The sequence below is a fragment of the Schistocerca piceifrons genome, chromosome 5 (genome assembly GCF_021461385.2).
Source record: "Schistocerca piceifrons isolate TAMUIC-IGC-003096 chromosome 5, iqSchPice1.1, whole genome shotgun sequence".
Classification (NCBI taxonomy): domain Eukaryota; kingdom Metazoa; phylum Arthropoda; class Insecta; order Orthoptera; family Acrididae; genus Schistocerca; species Schistocerca piceifrons.
In genome coordinates, this window is record NC_060142.1 from 422,617,913 (window position 1) to 422,633,928 (window position 16,016).

Here is a 16,016-nt window from a genome sequence, read left to right on the forward strand (position 1 = left end):
GTCCTTCATCACCAAGTTCATCATCATTGACATGCAAGTCGTCGAAGTGGCATCAACTAAAAAGACTTCCAATAAGGCAGTCGAACCCCGAAGGGGATACCCCAGCCAATAAATGCCATACGTTCATTTCATTTCATTGCCTGCTTTCTTAGGAACATGTACAGTTTTGTGAAGAGTGGACAGCAACATGCCAAAAAGACTGTTCCCTCCTACTGCTATCTGTCAATCACAAAGTTATTTTATTTAAGCTATAGCCATGCATCTTTTGAGAATGTGAACAGAAGTGGTGAAATCTTTGCTCTTCGCAAATAAATCATTGAATTACAAGGAAACATCATGTTATATATGCAAGAACAACATACTTTCACTTTCTTGCAGCCACACAATTTATTTCAAATACTTTTGCATTAATCAAATAAAACATAACAATGGAAAATCCAGGATGGAATCTGACAATACTACAAAAATGATAGGTGCTACTCACCATATAGCTGAGATGCTGAGACGCACGTAGGCACAGCAAAAAGACTGTCGGGAAGTAAGCTTTCAGCCAATGAGGCCTTCATTGGAAGTACACACGCACACGCACACACGCACACACGCACACACGCACACACACGCACACACACACACACACACACGCACACACGCACACACATGAAGGCCTTGTCGGCTGAAAGCTTACTTCCTGACAGTCTCTCTGTTGTGCCTACCTACGACTCAGCATCTCTGCTATATGTAGAGTAGCAACTATCCATTGCATAATATTAAAACATAACTGTTCTAGACCTTACAGCAAAAATGGAAATATTCTGACCTTTTCTCTTCAATGAATTATATTTAAAAATCACAATGCAGAATCAAGATTTTGTTCCAAATTACTTACTTTGGTCTCTTCAATGGATGCCATGGAAGTAAGACCTCTGAGGGTGTGATGGCTATTCGCTTATAAATCATAAGATTTGCCTGAGCAGAACTCTTTGGTGAAATTGCATGTATGCGGCCCTCTACATCAGTCACAGATAAGAGAGTTGAGCGCACTTGAGCTGTTCCTACTTCAGACGGTGAACCATAAACATATGTTCCATTATTAGATTTTGTTTGTATTTCAAAATATGCTTCAGGTATCAAAGTAGCCACTTCTACACCATCACCAATGCTCAGTCTGTGGTTCTCTCTAGATAAGAAAATAAAACACAGGGTAAATTATTTGTAAAATTTTTCCTGGCATAGATCTATTCAGTAAGACAGGTTGTAAAACACCAACTTTAAGAAGTCTAGGTCACCCTAGAGTCATAAACTAGTCACAGTTATCACATAATGGATAATTATATAACTTCAGCCTCAGGTAAGGTGATATTAAGCAACACAGTTTTTTTAACAATTTGCTAGAGCAAATTTAATAGAGACTCATTTTTTTCTTTTCCTCCTGCAGCTCAATAACCATGCTCTGAAAGAAAAACTAATATATTAATTTTATTAGTTTCAGAAATATTTAATTTTAAAATGCAAAATTGGTCAACTTCACCTCATTTGATGGTACTAGAACAGTTCCCAACATGAACTTTCATTCTGTAGGTTGCTCTTATTTCCTTCTTAGAGATTCTTGCTCCAAGGGTCTACTCAATTCCGCACGTAAAAGGATGAATACTTAGCTACAAAAGTACAGGGCTACTACAAATGATTCATTAATTTTCAAAGTTCTGTATTTTCCAAGTGTGTACAAATATCATTGATGCATGAATAGAACTGTATACTACAAAGTAAGCATTGTGCTCACCAACTGGTGGTATGAGTGCAGTGCCTTAACACAATGGTGGCAAAGCATGAGGGTGAACATTTCGCCTCCAACCTGATATTCAGTGAAAAAGCAACCTTCCATTTCTATGGAAAGGTTAGTCACCACAATGTGAGAAAGTGCGGCACGCAAAATCTTCATGAAATTGTGGCACATGAAAGAGATTGGTCAAAGGTTAACATTTTCTGTGCAATGTCACAGATGAAGCTGTATGGGCCGCTTTTCTTCTGCAAGAAGACTTTGACGAGTACCTCTTACCATGGTATGTTGCAGTTGTGGTTGCTCCCACAAGTGATTTATAATTCTGAGAACTTCATCTTCCAACAAAACAGGGCAACATCAATGTACATTGCTAGCTTAACAATGAACTTTCACTGCTAGACTTAATATAGTGGTGAAGATGATGTAGCTCTGTTCCCTTGGCCTCTCAGCTCACACGATCTAAGGCCTCGTGGCTTTTGCCTTTGGGGGTACCATTAGGACCGTGTTTACATACTCTCACTACCAAGAACACTGGAACAGCTCAGAGAGCACATCAATGCCGCTGCAACAACCACTGACAGGAAGTTGCTACATCAGTTATGGAACAAACTTGACTACTGCTCAGACATGTGGCCTCTGAGGCTCACCCATAGAACATCTACAGCGTGGAAAATGCAAACTTGGTGAGTTCATGATTTTATGTATGTAGCAGTCATATCTGTACAGGTAATACTTTGGAAAATATACAGGGTGGTCCATTGATCATGACCGGGCCAAATACCTCACGAAATAAGCGTCAAACGAAAAAACTGCAAAGAACGAAACTTGTCTAAAGGGGGAAACCAGATGGCGCTATGGTTGGCCCGCTAGGTCAAACAGATATCAACTGCATTTTTTAAAATAGGAACCCCCATTTTTTATTACATATTCGTGTAGTACATAAAGAAATATGAATGTTTTAGTTGGACCACTTTTTTCGTTTTGTGATAGATGGCACTGTAATAGTCACAAACATATGGCTCACAATTTTAGATGAACAGTTGGTAAAGGGTAGGTTTTTTAAATTAAAATATAGAGCGTAGGTACATTTGAACATTTTATTTCGGTTGTTCCAATGTGATACATGTACCTTTGTGAACTTATCATTTCTGAGAACGCATGCTGTTACAGCGTGATTACCTGTAAATACCACATTAATGCAATAAATGCTCAAAATGATGTCCATCAACCTCAATGCATTTGTCAATATGTGTAACGACATTCCTCTCAACAGTGAGTAGTTCGCCTTCCGTAATGTTCACACACGCATTGACAATGCGCTGACACATGTTGTCAGGCATTGTCAATGGATGCTATAGCAAACATCCTTAAACTTTCCCCACTGAAAGAAATCCAGGGACATCAGATCCGGTGAACGTGCGGGCCATGGTATGGTGCTTCAACGACCAATCCACCTGTCATGAAATATGCTGTTCAATACTGCTTCAACCGCACACGAGCTATGTGCCGGACATCCATCATGTTGGAAGTACATCATCATTCTGTCATGCAGTGAAACATCTGTAGTAACATCGGTAGAACATTACGTAGGAAATCAGCATACATTGCACCATTTAGATTGCCATTGATAAAATAATGCCGCACCATACATTAAACCGCCAAGGTCGCTGATGTACCACTCATCGCAGCCATCGTGGATTTTCCGTCGCCCAATAGTGCATATTATGCCGGTTTATGTTATCGCCGTTGGTGAATGACGCTTCGTCGCTACACAGAATGTGTGCAAAAAATCTGTCATCGTCCTCCCGTAATTTCTCTTGTGCCCAGTGGTAGAACTGTACACGACGTTCAAAGTCGTCGCCATGCAATTCCTGGTGCATAGAAATATGGTACAGATGCAATCGATGTTGATGTAGCTTTCTCAACACCGACATTTTTGAGATTCCCGATTCTCGTGCAAATTCTCTGCTACTGATGTGCGGCTTAGCCGCGACAGCAGCCACAACACCTACTTGGGCATCATCATTTGTTGCAGGTCGTGGTTGATGTTTCACATGTGGCTGAACACTTCCTGTTTCCTTAAATAACGTAACTATCCGGCGAACGGTCCGGGCACTTGGATGATGTCATCCAGGATACCGAGCAGCATACATAGCACACGCCCGTTGGGCATTTTGATCACAATAGCCATATATCAACATGATATTGACCTTTTCGACAATTGGTAAACGGTCCATTTCAACACGGGTAATGTATCACAAAGCAAATACTGTCCGCACTGGCAGGATGTTATGTGATAACACATACTTATATGTTTGTGGCTATTACAGCGCCATCTATCACAAAGTGAAAAAAGTTTTCCATCTAAAACATTCGTATTTCTTTACGTACTACACGAATATGTAATAAAAAATGGGGGTTCCTATTTAAAGAAACTTAATTGATATCCATTTGACCTATGGCAGCACCATCTAGCGGGCCAACCATAGTGCCATCTGGTTTCCCCCTTCAAGCGTGACAAGTTTCATTCTTTGTAGTTTTTTCGTTTGATGCTTATTTCGTGAGATATCTAGCCCAGTCACAATCAATGGACCACCCTGTAGAGCTCTAAAAATGAATGAACCATTTATAGTAGCCCTGTCTATCTGCCATACTTCTGTAATTTTTCTGTTGCAGCAACTGCAGAGGTGACATTCCTCTTTCATTTTGATTAATGTTATAGTTCATGCATATTTTCTATGACTTTCGTTGCCAAAGGACTGTGAGGCAGTGTTTGGAAGCAGACAAATTTGCTCAGTTTCTCTGATATATTGTTGAAATAGGAAGTTGAAGAACCTCCAAGTCAAATTTAGCATTTGGCCCTGATGACACAGGTACTAAGTGACTGTTTGCAATCTTAGAGATAATAGGTGCATTTCACTGGCCAATCTGAACTAATTCATGAAACTAAGAAAAAATCTCACATTTTGAACAGTTTGCCTGTAATATAGTTCTCTGGTGGCCTTATCAAGTAAAATTGCTAACCAATATTTGCAGTCTTTTCAGAAGACAATGTTTATTCTCACATATCAACACCCTGTTGATAACAAAGTTCGGATGGGATGGTAATATGTGATGATAAATGTAACTCACGGGTTTTACCAAAAGACTGTGCATGGATTAAGGAACGCAATTCGAGGCTGTGAAAGAGTGTAATGACTGCCGCAAAGGTTCAGTGGAGTTCTAGAAGGGTTAACCTAATTTCACAGCACAACTTCAGGAACTTAAATATGTTCAGGTCACGCTAACACAGTCCAAAAGATCTACTTGCACTCAGCCTCCCTGAGGTAATTTCAGGAACTCAAACTTGAATGGGACTAAAGGTATATTTATAGAGAGATCTCAATATCCATTGTTACTATAATCATATGATGTACTGATGTAGGCATCGACTATCTTTTTCCTCCTTCCTTACACATTTACCCTCTGAGACACTGTATTCCCCTTTGTCCATCCAACAATAAAGGACATTCTTATTTTTAATCTACAAAACAAAGTTTTGATGAATAATTTCACTGTATGTTCATCAGTCCGACTGCAGTTGCTTTTGTCTCAGCATTTGGTAAGCATGGGAATCATCTTCTGCTTCACATTAGTATCTAGACCCAACAGATTTACAGTTCCTGTACTGGTGCACAAACTTTATTCAGAGAGCTTTCCTGTCTTCTGCATGAAAGGTGGCAGTGCTAAGGACACTGCTTATTCCCAAAAAGCTAACGGGTTTGTTACCACTGCAATTCTTTACTGATGTGCACATTACGTCACACCATGATTTAACTGTATCTGCAAGAGTTACATCGCTATTTGCAGTTACACTCTTAGAAAGAAGATAAAATTATTAATGTAGTCAAATGTCCATTCTGACAGTAAACTGTGTGCAATCTAATCTCTGATGCAAGAAGGAAGATTAGCATATATCATCTCACTGACAATAAGGTTATTACAGATAGATCAAGAGCTCAAATAAATTAGGACATTGGTGATGGTCTTTTCAAAGAAATCACCCGAGCATTCACTATATATGATTTATGGAAACCAAATAATAATTCAGTCTGGTTGTGTGAACAGGCATTTGAATCTATTCTTCTGTAATGCACACCTAGTGGAAAAACTCAACTCATACTAGTTCAGCTGCTGGACAACTGTGAACTGACAAGAAAGACATCAAATATAGACATAAAACTTACAAAACTGTATTTGACTATCAATATTGTATAAATAGTAAAATTCACAGTCTTGATCACATTTTATTTTATTTTTACAGATAACTGGATTCAGTTTTACAGTCATGATAAGATCTTATATGGAAGTGACACAGGATCATACAAACTTGCCATCATTTGATTGTCACGTGGACTCCTGCACGGAGGACACAGAAATAAGAATCCCTGGCATAGAGAAGCAACTGAAGGAGTTGAAAACAAATATGTCGCCAGGTCCAGATGAAATCCCAATTTCATTTTACATAGTATTCTGTGGCACTGGCCCCTTACTTAGTTTGCATTTATCATGAATCTCTCAAGAGCGCCATTTCCAGCAAATCACTAGCATAATACTGCACCATGCACTCAATGGTCACTGCTGCCTGCCTGCTGGCCAGTACCCAGGTAATTACCAAAACCACGGACACTTCAGCAGGTAGTATACGTCAAAATTGTGGTAGCAACACCACAACAAATCTGCTATGAAATGTATAAATAGTGGTTGTTCTAACTAAATAAAAATTTTTTTTTTCTCTGTGATTTCGGTTTTTGGGATTTGAATAAGCTCACTGAACCATACCAGCTATCAGGAAAATCACTGAACTTCTTTAACATAATGTAAAAAAATTGCAAATTGCTTTTTCAGACATACAGTATAGTTAAATATCAGTGAAGCCAACTCAATACTCTTTCACAAAAACCTCTTTAAAATATGCCACTTGTCTCACTGTATTTTTGAAATTAAGTTGTGACTGGGACTGCATAAACAATACACATGACTTTGAATTACACTCTGCTTTCAAATTATAAGGAAAGCAATGTGAATGTGAATGAATGCGAATGCTAACAAAATAGTTTACATTGTTTCGTCACTTATATATCAGCTGTGAAAAAACATTCTCATCACATTATGACCTAGTTTGTATTACATTTCTACGATTTAATTTCTCCTTACTCTTACATAATCTTAGTCACTGTGCTTGAAAATTAACTACTATCACTTATATGTAACTAAAGAACCATAAACCCCACGTAAAAATTCTTAAACTTAACATAAGAGGTGCCACACTGTCATCATCAAATCACCAAGTCATCATGCACGCGTCCGTTACAGAGTCGGCTTCCAGCGTGGTGTCACTTCATTCCACAGTCATCTTGAAAGGGCCACTTGGTAGAGGGTCCAACCTTACCTTATGAGCCGAAGTTCGAACTGAGACCCTCCTAGCCACCAATCCACTTGTGCATATACAAGTCACTGCCAGCAAGCCGTCTTGTACTCAGCGGACCATTTCAGCTTGCCACATCAGCCATGACAGAGATCACCGCCAGAATGGGATGCTGACTACATGAGAACGCACCACACCTAGGCAGCACTGTGGGTAGCAGCTGCCGATGACCTACTACACCGATCTGCCACTGGTCCAAGGGACGAGACCCACTTTCAGCACCACTAGATGGAGGCTTGAGCTTGTCATACCAACTACTCGAGAAATAAACGAATTGTACCACCTTTGAATATCACATGATAGTGTATGTTGAGTATGTAGATAATGAGGGCTTTATGCCATGGGGATCGGGGAAGTTAAGGCAAATATAGGTATTAGGCAACTGAAGGCATAGTTTGTTGGAAATAGTGTTGTTATGTGAATCATGAATTTAGCTGTCTTCCAAGGGTACACATTGGGAGATATGTGTTTTGACATCCACAGAGTGCCCTAGTCGTGTGTGAAGCTTCTATCATCATCTTCATCAATATAATTACACTGCAATTCATAACCAAGTGCATGGCAGAGGGTTCAAGAACCACCTTCAAGCTATTTCTCCATTGTTCCACTATCGGACAGTGAGCAGGAAAAATGAACACTTAAATCTTTCTGTGCATACTCTGACATCTCTTTTTTTTTTTATAATGATGATAATTTTTCCCTACATAAATGGGCACCAATAAAATACTATCACATTTGGAGGATAAAGTTAATGACTGAAATTTCATGAGAAGAACCTGCAGCAAAAAAAAAAAAAGAGGTGCCACTCTCTCCCCTATTTCACAATAACATGAAACCAGCTGCCCTTCTTTGAACTTTTCAGATGTCCTCCAAGGATCCTATATCATGCTGATCCCACACCACTCAGCAATACTCCAGAAGAAGACAGAGAACATTAGTGTAGGAAACATCTTTAGTAGATTTGTTGCATTTTCTAAGAGTTTTGTTAATATATCACTCTCTTTGGTTTGATTTCCCCACAATATTATCTATGTGGTCGTTTGAAGTTATGTTATCCATAATTTAAATCCCTAAGTATTCATTTGAATTCACAGCCTTCAAATTTGTGTGATTTATCATGTACCGGTAACCGAAATTTTGTGGAGTCCTTTTAGTGCTTATGTTGATTACTTCACACTTTTTGTTATTTAGAGTCAACTGCCCCTTTTCACAACAGACAGATATCTCGTCTAAAGCACTTCGCAACTGATTTTGATCTGATAACTTTACAAGATGGTAAATGACAGCATCAAATGCAAACAAACTAAGAGAGCTGCTCAGACTGTCTTCTACATCATTTACAGAGATGAGGAACAGCAGAGGGCCTATAACAATTTCTTGTGGTATGCCACATAATACTTTTACAAAATCCATCCATATAACTGAAACGATACTCAATAAGCACGCAATTTGATTTAAAGTCGTGTTTGAGGAATGGTGTCAAAAACTGCCTGCAAATATAAAAGTAGGTAATCAACCTATGTTGATAGCACTCCTTACTTCATGATAATAAAGAGCGAGTTTCAAGAGAAAGACATTTGCTGAATATGTGTTAGCTATTTGTCAATAAATCGTTTTCTTCAAGGTAATTCATAATGTTGTAACAAAGTACATAAGTTGGAACTTAAATAGTGACAACACTGCTGTGGAGACACTATACAATGGAATCTACTATTGTCACTGATAACACACGTTGTTGACATATCTACCTTACCTCCGAGCAAATGGCCTCGCCCGTCCCACATCATCGGTATGCGCACAATCAGGGGAAACTCAGTCACTTGTGAGCGAGGCTCTAACGTAACAGTGTCACTATGTTTTCGAAACAGGAACAACGGAGTTGGATCAAGATTGAATCTGCCAGAGATCGTACAGCACGACAGTGCCATCAAGGTCTTCAAGAGGCGTGCAGGGAATCAACATCACCCTACAGAACAGTGGCACGTTGGGTAAAAGCCTTCAATGAAGGTCGGCAAACTGTAGCAGACATGCATCGGGCAGGTCGTCCTAGCATCTCTGAAGAAGAAGTGCATGCTGTCGCCACATTAGGGGACAGTGATCGACACCATACGATTCGTGAGCTCACCCACGAAACCGGATTAGCACATACAACTGTGCTTTCCATCCTAAAGGAATGCCTGGGCATGCGAAAAATTGCATCACGATGGAATCCGCATGACTTGATGAAAATGGAGAAATGGATGAGTTACGACGCTGCTCAGACGCACTTGGAGCGCTATGAGCATGAAGGAGAGGCTTTCTTGCAGCATATTGTACAGGGTGTATACGTGGACAAAGAAAAAAAATTCTTGGATTTGTACCGGATTTCCCGGTTAAAAATACACTTTCTCCCGGATGAAAATACACATTTTCCATGTTAAGTGACAGTATACTCTTCCTCGGCACTATAAAAGTCATCAATCCTTTGAATGTTTATGGTTTTATATACCAACGTAGAGTTTCCTGGCACTTTAGAAAACGAAACTCAGGGGGAAAAACACGTTTTGAAAGACCTTTGATGTGCAGCAACATGTACACTGCATATTTCCGTATTACGTATAAATTTGAATTCCACCAAATAAAGCATTGAAATTGAGATTGCGATGCGCTTTTGTAAGCGTCATAGCTCATTCACGTGATCTCGCCAGCTGATGGCAGCAATAGGACACGTGATAGCCAATAGCAAGGTCATTCTTAAGTAAGTACACAAATAAGAAAAGTTAATGGCTTAAATTAATATACAAAGCATTCACATATAATATTGGTCTCTAAGATTAGTAAGTTGGAAGAGAAGCTAAGCTTTCACATATAATGTTGATCTTTTTTGCAGGTGTTGCACTTTAATACACACACAAATGTGCCAGTAAAATTTTTAACAACGACGCAAATGTCTCATCTTCTGGGCTCGAAATACTTCTAAATGGTCATCCTCAAAGAGTTGAGTTTTAAATGAGAGTCAAACGCTTTGTGATTTAAGATATTCATCGTACATTCTCGCACATAATTCATCTTGCATAAAAGGAAATCTGCTTTGAATGTAAAGCTTTTCAAGCCACCATTCGCAATATTTTCCCGCGACCTGTTAGAAATAGGTTCGTTTCAGCAGTTGCCAGATAACTGGCGTCACCACACTTGCGCAGCTACGATGATGCAGGAAGCCCATATGTTCGTACATTAAAAGATCTTACATTATGTCATAAAAGAAACAAGACATCGAAGGATACTTCAAGGGCGTCGGGATTTTGTGCACCATACTAAAGTGCATAATTCGGCTTAAAATGCACATCCGTATGTAAATTTTCTTGGAGTACCAGTACTCATGTTTGGTTCTTTATTATAGCTTAATGCCATACATGCACTTGAAATGCAGTGAACAGTTGAAACTAGCCAATAGTGTGAAATTAAACACTTCCTTTCAAATAAATTGACTGTCTCAGTAGAAAGGATTAATAAAAGCCAAATCTCTTTAGCAAACCAGCAAAAATAACTTCATTGTTCTGTAAGGCGATGAATGCTTGACTTTCGAAGGTGGAAATAAAATCTGAAACTATTAACATATTTTAGCCTGCCGTAATTATGCGAACGTATTTTAATTCATTTGATAGCTCCCGGCCACAAAAACCCGTTTTGTTATCATTTAACGTGAGAGCAATAAACGAAGAGGAAACAACAAAATCACTGAACGTAAACTCAGGTCACGTGGAGACGACCCACCTCCCCACTGACTGCTCTGTGCATCAGCCCCGGATCTATGATATTTCCGAACGGGGACAATGTTGAGTAGTGGCGCCCAGCCACGCCCCCGTAACCAAAAGCGGGAGGAGGTATTACTCATACACGACTCAACTGCACATGTGCAAGAGCCCACCTGCAACTACTCAAACGAATCTAACTTAAACAGCTGTCACATCACGCTCATCAGAGGCAATTTGCTGTTATAAAGCATTGCATAGTGTTCCTAAAGCCCTTGACACACTTAACTGTTGGCAGACGCTTTTATGAGCACTGTTTTGTTGTTGTATACGGTGCATTTCCTTTGCAACTTAAGTTTTATTTGCATTCCCCCCCCTCGTTCATGTTTTGTTTCTACAGTATCATTCTGCAGTAGCGGGATACAATAATATCCTTTGTTAGAGTATTGGTTCTTACCAGTCAAAATCACAAAAATTTAACTGAAAACTAAAACAATGAAAAATTCCCAGAACTCTAAACAATTCCCAGGTTTTTCCCGGTTTTCTCCCAGATGGAAAAACTCCTGGGTTTTTACCTGGTCTTCCGGTTGTCCCGGGTCGTATACACCCTGTTGTAACACTGGATGAGACATGGGCCACGTTGTATGAGCCAAAACTGAAGTGCCAATCCAACGAATGGCATCATTATGGGTTGATAGTTGATAGTGCGTCACAGCCCCAGTATAGTGAAAGTTATGGTGATTCTCATGTACGACTGTGATGGTGTTATCCTAACGCATTACGTTACTCCATGGCAGACCGTCAATGCACAGTATTACTGTTCATTTTTGGAGCATCACCTGCGACCAACTTTGTGAAAGAAGTGGTGACACTTTCTGCGCAATCCACCCATCATGTTGCACAACAATGCGCGGGCGCATACTACGCAAGCTGTGGCTGCTCTGTTCAGCTGATGGGACTGGGAAGTAACGTACCATCCACCATACTCCCCGGACTTAAGTCCTTGTGACTTTGATTTGATTGTGAAGATGAAGGAACCACTTTGTGCCATTCGCTTCAGAACTGTTCCAGAGATTCGACAGGCAGTAGACTGCTCCATTCGCACCATCAACAGAACAGGCTCCGCTAATGGTATACTACGCCTTCCGCATTGCTGGTAACAGATTCTACACAACGCTGCTGACTACTTCGAAGAACAGTAACAGGTGCAAACATGTAACTTTTTTGTATCGGTTGTGAATAAATAGTTGCCACTATTTAAGTTCCAACCCTCGTGTGTGTTCCAAAATCCTATTGCAATTCGACATTAGTGATATGGGTCTATAATTTAGCAGATTGCTCTAATTTCCTTTCTTGAGTATTGGTGTGACCTCTGCAACTTTTCAGGCTTTAAGTATAAATCTTTCAATGAGTGAGTGGTTGTAAATGATTGCTAAGTATGAAGATATTGTGTAAGTGTACTCTGAAAGGAACCTAACTGGCATACAATTTGGACCAGAGACTTTGCCTTTATTAAGTGATTTAAGCTGTTTCGCAGCACTGAGGCTATCTACATTTAAGTTATTCACAGAGGCAGTTGTTCTTGATTCATATTCTGGTATATATACTTCATCTTCTGTGTATAGTAAACCTGCTTTAATTGCACTGTCATCAGTGACATTACAACTGCTATCTCCCAGTGATGGTACTACTTGTATCTTGTTCTTTGCATTTAACCCGAATCTTTTTGGATCATGGAGCTGGTAAAAGCATCTCAAATTGAAGTTCATGTCAAATTTCGAGCTTTGTAAAATTTTGTCAATCTTGGGGATTTTGAGTTCTTTTAAATTTGGCAGGGTTTTTTTTTTTTTTTTTTTTTTTTTTCTCTTATTAATTTTGTCTTTCCATAATGTGAAACTGATAAAAAACAACCATGGATGTAAATGGGTCATTGGCCATGATGTCATCTTTATACAGTCCTTGGCCCTCGAAGTTCAGTCAGCATGATAGCAGAGGATTGAACTATTTCCTTAGTTCTTCCACAGCTAGTTTGCAATTAGCTACTCGCCACAATGATAATGTAGACAGGCACAATGAAAAGATTATTATACATTGAGCTTTTGGCCAAAGTCTTCTTCAGAAAGAAAATGAAAAACACTCACACATTCACACAAACAAGCACACCTCATGCACACATGACGACTACCTCTGGTCGCACTGGCCAGAATGCAACTTTTACATTGAACGAAAGCAGCACTCTGGAATGGGGTGGTAAAGTGGAAGGGCTAGCATGTGGAGAGAGGAGCCAGTGCTGCCTGGCGAACTGTGCAGGGACTAAGTGGCAGGACAATTCCACCAGGCCCAGCATTGGGAGACTGTGGAGGAGGGGGCAGGTGAGGAGGGATTGGGGGGGGGGGGGGGGGGGAGGAGCAGAGAAGGAGAAAAGACTTGTGGGTGCACTGGCAAAGAGTGACACACAATGCGATTGAGGGAACATGGACTGGGAGGAGGTTACAGGACAGAGGTGGTGGAACCAGTTGGGTGGAGGGTGTGCAGACAGTTGAGGCCAGGATGATTTCGGGAGCAGAGAATGTGTTGCAACTCCCATCTTATTATCCTTACAACACATTCTCTGCTCCTGAAATCACCCTAGCCTCAACCTAGGGTAACCTACTATCCCCACAGTTTCCACCTCCTGTCCTATGACCTCATCTACATCTACATGATACTCCGCAATCCACCATAAGGTGCGCAGTGGGGTATACCCTGTGCCACTACTCATCACTTCCCCTCCTGTTCCCCTTGCAAAATAGAGCGAGGGAAAAAAGACCATCTGTACACCTCTGTATGAGCCCTAATTTCTTGTATCTTTGAGGTTCTTACATGTGATGTAAGTTGGCGGGTGCTAAATTATTAGGCAGTCAGCTTCAAATGCCAGTTCTCTAAATTTTCTTAATAATGTTTTCCTAAAAGAACACCGCCTTCCCTGCAGGGATACCCATTTGAGTTCCCAGAGCATCTCCATAAAACACTTACATTTTGTTCAAACCTACTGGTACCTACTGGTAACAAATCCAGCAGCCCTCCTTTCAATTGCTTCAATGTCTTCCTTCAATCCATCCTGGTACAGAGCTCAAACACTCAAGCAGTACTCAAGAATAGGTCACACCTATGTCCTATTTGTGGTCTCCTTTACAGGTGAACCAATCCTAAAATTCTCCCAAAAAACCACAGTCAACCATTTGCCTTCCCTACCACAGTTTTAGCATTGACAGTTCTTAGACTTTCGGCATAAGAAGTCACCCCATTCTGCCAAAGGCCTTGTCAAACAGGGTGGAGGAGCAGACAGAGGTTCAGGGCACTTTCTTGTCCTAGGGATGGGAAATTGGCCCTAAAGGCGGAGGAATCAGCAATGGTCAATGGCAAGAGGATGCAGAAGGCAATGGACACCAGTGCATTAATGACACATAATGTGTATCCACAGAACATGTGGCCTGTAATTGAAGAAATGTCATGATGATCTCTCCATTGGCAAAAGATTCCAGAATAGCCCCTATTCAGATCTCCAGGAGGGGACTGACAAGGGGGAGGTTACCATGAGAAAAAGATTAAATAGTCAACGAAAGGATAACATTCTACGAGTTGGGGTGTGGAATGTCAGAAGCTTGAATGTGGTAGGGAAACTAGAAAATCTTAAAAGAGAAATGCAAAGGCTCAATCTAGACAAAGTAGGGGTCAGTGAAGTGAAGTGGAAAGAAGACAAGGATTTCTGGTCAGATGAGTATAGGGTACTATCAACAGCAGTGGAAAAAGGTATAACAGGAGTATGATTCATTATGAATAGGAAGGGAGGGCAGAGAGTGTGTTACTGTGAACAGTTTAGTGACAGGGTTGTTCTTATCAGAATCAACAGCAAACCAACACCGACAACAATAGTTCAGGTATACATGGTGATGTCACAAGCTGAAGATGAAGAGACAGAAAAAGTGTATGAGGATATTGGATGAGTAATACAGTATGTAAAAGGGGATGAAAATCTAATAGTCGTAGGGGTCTGGAATGCAGTTGTAGGGGAAGGAGTAGAAGAAAAGATTACAGGAGAATATTGGCTTGGGACAAGGAATGAGAAAGTAGAAGACTAATTGAGTTCTGTAACAAGTTTCAGCAAGTAACAGCGAATACTCTGTTCAAGAATCACAGGAGGAGGAGGTACACTTGGAAAAGCCCAGGTGATATGGGAAGATTTCAGTTAAGTTATATCATGGTCAGACAGAGATTCCGAAATCAGATACTGGATTGTAAGGCATACCCGGGATCAGATACAGACTCAGATCACAATATAGTAGTGTTGAAGAGTAGGCTGAAGTTTAAGACATTAGTCAGGAAGAATCAATACGCAAAGAAGTGGGATACGGAAGTACTAAGGAATGACAAGATACGGATGAAATTCTCTAAAGCTATAGATACAGCAATGAGGAATAGCTCAGTAAGCAGTACAGTTGAAGAGGAATGGACATCTCTGAAAAGGGCCAGCACAAAAGTTGGGAAGGAAAACATAGGTACAAAGAAGGTAACTGCGAAGAAACCATGGGTAACAGAAGAAATACTTCAATTCATCGATGAAAGGAGGAAGTACAAAAATGTTCCAGGAAACTCAGGAATACAGAAATACAAGTCGCTGAGGAATGAAATAAACAGGAAGTGCAGGGAAGCTAAGACGAAATGGCTGCAGGAAAAATGTGAAGACATCGAAAAAGAAATGATTGTCCCTTCTGTGACATTAAAAGCAAGGGTGATAACATTAAAGAGTGCAATGGAAATTCCACTGATAAATGCAGAGGAGAGAGCGGATAGGTGGATATAATACACTGAAAGCCTATGACGGAGAAGATTTGTCTGACATGATACATGAAGAAACAGGAGTTGATCTAGAAGAGTGAGGAGATCCAGTATTAGAATCAGAAGTTAAGACAGCTTTGGAGGACTTATCATTGGGGGAAGTGGCAACAAGACGACTATTCATGTCGATGTGTAGAATGTATGAGTTTGGACAAATACA

At 40.3% G+C, this 16,016-nt stretch overlaps 1 protein-coding gene across 1 annotated transcript in view; it reads right to left on the reverse strand.

The window, feature by feature from the left end:
- The window catches only part of LOC124797975 (nuclear pore membrane glycoprotein 210), a 270,129-nt gene that overhangs the window by 158,742 nt on the left and 95,371 nt on the right, over positions 1–16,016 (reverse strand). The window contains exon 6 of the mRNA XM_047261146.1: positions 887–1,177. Coding sequence (XP_047117102.1) covers positions 887–1,177 — 291 coding nt within the window. The remainder of the gene's footprint in view (positions 1–886; positions 1,178–16,016) is intronic.